Source organism: Centropristis striata, chromosome 11 (assembly GCF_030273125.1).
Source record: "Centropristis striata isolate RG_2023a ecotype Rhode Island chromosome 11, C.striata_1.0, whole genome shotgun sequence".
In the NCBI taxonomy this organism is placed as follows: domain Eukaryota; kingdom Metazoa; phylum Chordata; class Actinopteri; order Perciformes; family Serranidae; genus Centropristis; species Centropristis striata.
Genome location: NC_081527.1, coordinates 32,586,450 through 32,590,700, shown reverse-complemented (window position 1 = coordinate 32,590,700; position 4,251 = coordinate 32,586,450). Strand labels below are relative to the sequence as shown.

Below are 4,251 nucleotides of genomic sequence, written 5' to 3'. Positions count from 1 at the left end.
CTCCCTCTCCCTCTGATGGGCCTTTTCTCTCCACAGGTGATAACAGGACTACATCAAAACATGCTGCACTTCCAGCCTGCAGAGGAGGAAGGAACAGACACACCTTCAGTCAGGGCAAGGACATTTAAATTTGAATCAGATTTAAAGGGACAGTTCACTCCAAAATGAAAAACAAAACACATTTTATTCTCTTACCTTTGGTGCTATTTATTATACGTCACTTGTGGTGCTCAAAGTGTGAGTGCAGGATTTGAAAAAGTAAAAGTAGTATGACCAACATGTTGAAATACTAATTTGTACTGCATTCAAGTAAAAGTACATAAGTAGTTGTTCAAAATGTACTTATAGTATGAAAAGTAAAAGTACTCCTCATGGAGAACGATGCATGTCAGAATAACAGCTGATATATTACCATATATTATTGAATTAACAGATTATTATGCAATAATGTGTCACACTTTGTTGCAGCTGGTAAAGGTGGAGTTAAAGGAATACACTTTATATACTGCTGGGTAGCCTAATCCAAAATAAAAAATAAAAAAAATCACAATTTAATAGTTAACTTTTATTTAGATCCTAACATCGAATGTAGCGGAGTGGAAGTATAAAGTAGCAACAAATGGAAATACTTAAGTAAAGTACAAGTACCTCAAATTGTATTTAAGTAAATGTACTGAGTTACTTTACATCATTGGCTCAAAGTGCCAAAATAAAATACATTTAGGAACTTTTCTCCTACAATAAACTGCGTAAATACAAGATCTGTGGATTATCTTAAGTAAAAATGCATGTTGTATGTCCTTGGGCAGAAACATGCATCAGAATAATACTAGAAATATTCAATTATGATGACATAAGCAATTGATAATGTAGGAAACTAGTCTGGAAACCAGGCCAAGCTACAGAGCTCATTTGTTTTTTCTCTGGCAGATGAATGCGTAGTAGCCTAGGAAACAAATTGTATGTAATCATTTGCATGAATGTGCCAAAGCATATTTCATTTTGTTCAAAATAATGAAAATTTGCTTTTAGAATCAACACAGTCAGGAGACGATGTGGAGGTTAAAGAAGCAGTTATGATAATTCCAATTGATCTGAGAAATGTACCAGAGCAACTGAAGGAAACGGTAATATTTTAAAATGACATTAGATGACATGTATGTTATTTTAAAGATTCTTTTTTGAGTAATTTATGAGTTGATTTGAAAGAGATAGTAGAAAGAGAGACAGGAAATGTGGAGAAAGAGAGTTCAGGACTTAGAAGCAAAAGATAGTTCAACCAGTCCAGAATCAAACTGGGGACTTGCTGCTCAGAGTATTTATGCCTCCTGACTTTGATATTTAAGGAGCTCTTATCACAGTTTTTATCACCGTCATCACATGCAGTGTTGTGCACAGCGCCATTTAGTGGCGGAAGATGATACTGCTGCAAGATAATCACTAAAATATGAAACTGAATTATTAAAGTCAGAAATAATTCATTTTTGGTCTGCAACCTATACTGTTTAAACTTACAATTTATATATTAAATGTAAATATAACTGAAATTAATTAAGTTGCTAATCCAACACATAAAATACTAAAAATATGTATTTGCAATTTGCAAAATAAACAAAGGAGAAAAGCAGCAAAACTTGACATTGTAGAATCTAAAACTAGTGAATGTTTGTTTTTTTTGTTTTTTTTTTTAAACTTGATAAACAACATTATAACAAACAATTATCAAAACAACCTGTTGATTTATTAATTGACCAACTGCTCTCTAATTTCTTGGGCAGCATTAACACAGTGAAAGTAGAAAATAATATTAATATATCACATTTTTAAAGCAGTTTTAGTAAGGGACATTTTCTCTTCAAAGGTTACAAGTGAAGTTTTTTTAGTCAAACACTGAACAAAAATTTAAAAGGATCAATATCTATGATGTTTCTAATAATAGACCTATTCCAGACTGCTTTAAGTGTACAGAAATTAAAATGTTTTTTTTTCCTCCAACACTGGCATTTATGTAAACATACTGGCATTTAAATTATATAATTCTGAAAAATGTATTAATGGTAGTTGGTTCAGAGTTAACCAGGTGAAAGTAGAAAAAAAAAATATATATGCAGTTTAAGTTGTTAACAAGTGTTAAATTCAACTCAAAATTGTGTGTTGTTGCTAATAATTGACATTCTACATTTAATATACTGAAAATCATTTTTTCTATAACAACGGTAGCATTATGTAAATCATTTAAAGGTTTAAATTGCGGGGAAAAAAGTAAATTTGGTACTTATGACCAGGACTGAAGTTGGTTATAAGACTTAACTCTGCAAAAGTGGAAAATTTAATATTTCTATAATATTTTTATGAAAGTTTGACACATTTTTGTCCTCCAAGGACATCAGAACAACCCTTTTTTAAAAGATTAATAACACCAAAACAATGACTTAATTTCACAACAAATAAAATTTATTCAATTATATATTACAAATATGTACAAGTCATGTAACAAGTAAATATTAAAATAGACATTTTTTAGAACTATCGTTCAAAAAGGCATTATGTTGAAAAAATAGGATTTGTTGTGATCTCACATTGAAACTGTAAAAGTACGTGTGTTTTTTTTCCTCTTGGAAGCCACAACAAACTTTAATGTGCGCGAGACACAATGGACAACACATGAGGAGTGAGGCCGTGAAAAAGGGACATAACACAATGGCGCAAAAAAAGCTGGAACACTTCAGTAAACCTCACAATTAAGTCCACAGTACAGCTTTTTAGGAAAAAAGTACAAACAATGCAACGCATGCACAGCATTTAATTGCCAAAGTCAAAAAACACCAGCTGTGGCGTGGAACTCCAGATGAGGAAGGAAGAAACAGTAAAAACAAAAAACACAACAAAAGCCAACACATGCTTAAAGATTTTAAGCCAACAACAACAAGAACATCACGGACGAAGAGGACACTCGATATAAAAACCAACTTTGGTCCATTAAAACATGAGACAGAACAAGTTTACAATCAAAATATCTATTATTTTTTGTTTTTACAAGTTTAAAACAATAATTACATGACTATTTACAAATGCACAATTTTTTATGTATAAAATAAGTTAAAAAAATTAAGAGCACAGTCTGTACACAATGTATGAACACTCACTTTGAAAACAATTGAACTCTTTCAGTTGTGTGACCCTGCTGGATGAGGAGCAGGAGCAGGTGTCGTCCACACTCTGTGTGACTCGCCACAGCTTTTGGTCTCTGCTCCCTGCGCTCCGTGGACCTCCTTTTTCTGTACGAGGAGCAGCCGGTCCTCGTGGTGGGCCGCGCCGGTTTGTAAGAGCTGTGGAGTAAAATCGTCTCTTTTCTAAATGCTCTTTTGTGTTAGCGCCACATTCTAAGTGCTTCACATTTTTCTTTTCCTTTTCCTCGAATGTGTGCGGGGCTGCCGTCTCGTGTCCGTGATATGGCCGCCGCTGTGGCAGAGCACGCCTGTCCTGCAGCTCATATCGGGGTGAGGTCAAAGTCGTCGTTGACCTCCACGAGAGGGATGTAGAACTCGGGGATCTCGAAGATGCTGGTGGACTTGTAGGTGGCGGGGTCCAGCTCCTGCAGCTTGAGCTGCCACTCCAGACGCTGCACGGCGTTCAGGGCCGCCGCCTCGTGCTGCTGCCTCATCAGAAGACACGTCTGTGGAGGGAAAAGGCACGTTGTTATTATTTAATCTTACCACATGTTCTTATTTAGATTAAGCCTTTTTTTAAAGGTAAGAAAGAGCACAACAATTTACAAAAGCAACAAAAACTAGCAGAAAGTTTTTTCACTGCTGAACAATTCTCCCAAAGATGCTGTAGTATAAATTTTGCTCTTTGTGTTTCCCTATTGAGCTACTGTGGAGAAGTGGTAAAAAAAAAAAAACATTTCAAAGAAGAAATGCTGCAACTTTGGAAGATATCGACTCTGTTTGTCCACTGCTGAAGCCGCATGTAAACATCATACATTTTTAAAATATATTTTCACACAAGACTGAAGATTTTGTCTGACATTGAAAGTAATTCTTTATGGCCAGTATGAACAGGAGGAATGATTACAACAAAAAAAACCTCTGTGTTTGTTCAGTTAAACTGGTTGGACGGATGGATGGACAAAGTAATAGAGATGTGATGGAGGTAGGGTTTGTGTATTTGTCCGGTGCACGCAGCAGCAAGCACAAGGCACGGTGAGTAGACTGGTGCCTGTAATGTGGAAACGTTTTGCTGTACGTT

The 4,251-nt window shown here is 35.2% G+C and overlaps 1 protein-coding gene across 7 annotated transcripts in view; it reads right to left on the bottom strand.

The window, feature by feature from the left end:
* Positions 1-2,872: 2,872 nt before the first annotated feature.
* Positions 2,873-4,251, bottom strand: part of ankrd12 (ankyrin repeat domain 12) — a 35,119-nt gene continuing 33,740 nt past the window's right edge. For all 7 annotated transcript variants that reach the window (XM_059344929.1, XM_059344930.1, XM_059344931.1 and 4 more), the window contains one exon: positions 2,873-3,676. In XM_059344929.1, coding sequence (XP_059200912.1) covers positions 3,491-3,676 — 186 coding nt within the window. In that variant the 3' untranslated portion in view covers positions 2,873-3,490. The remainder of the gene's footprint in view (positions 3,677-4,251) is intronic.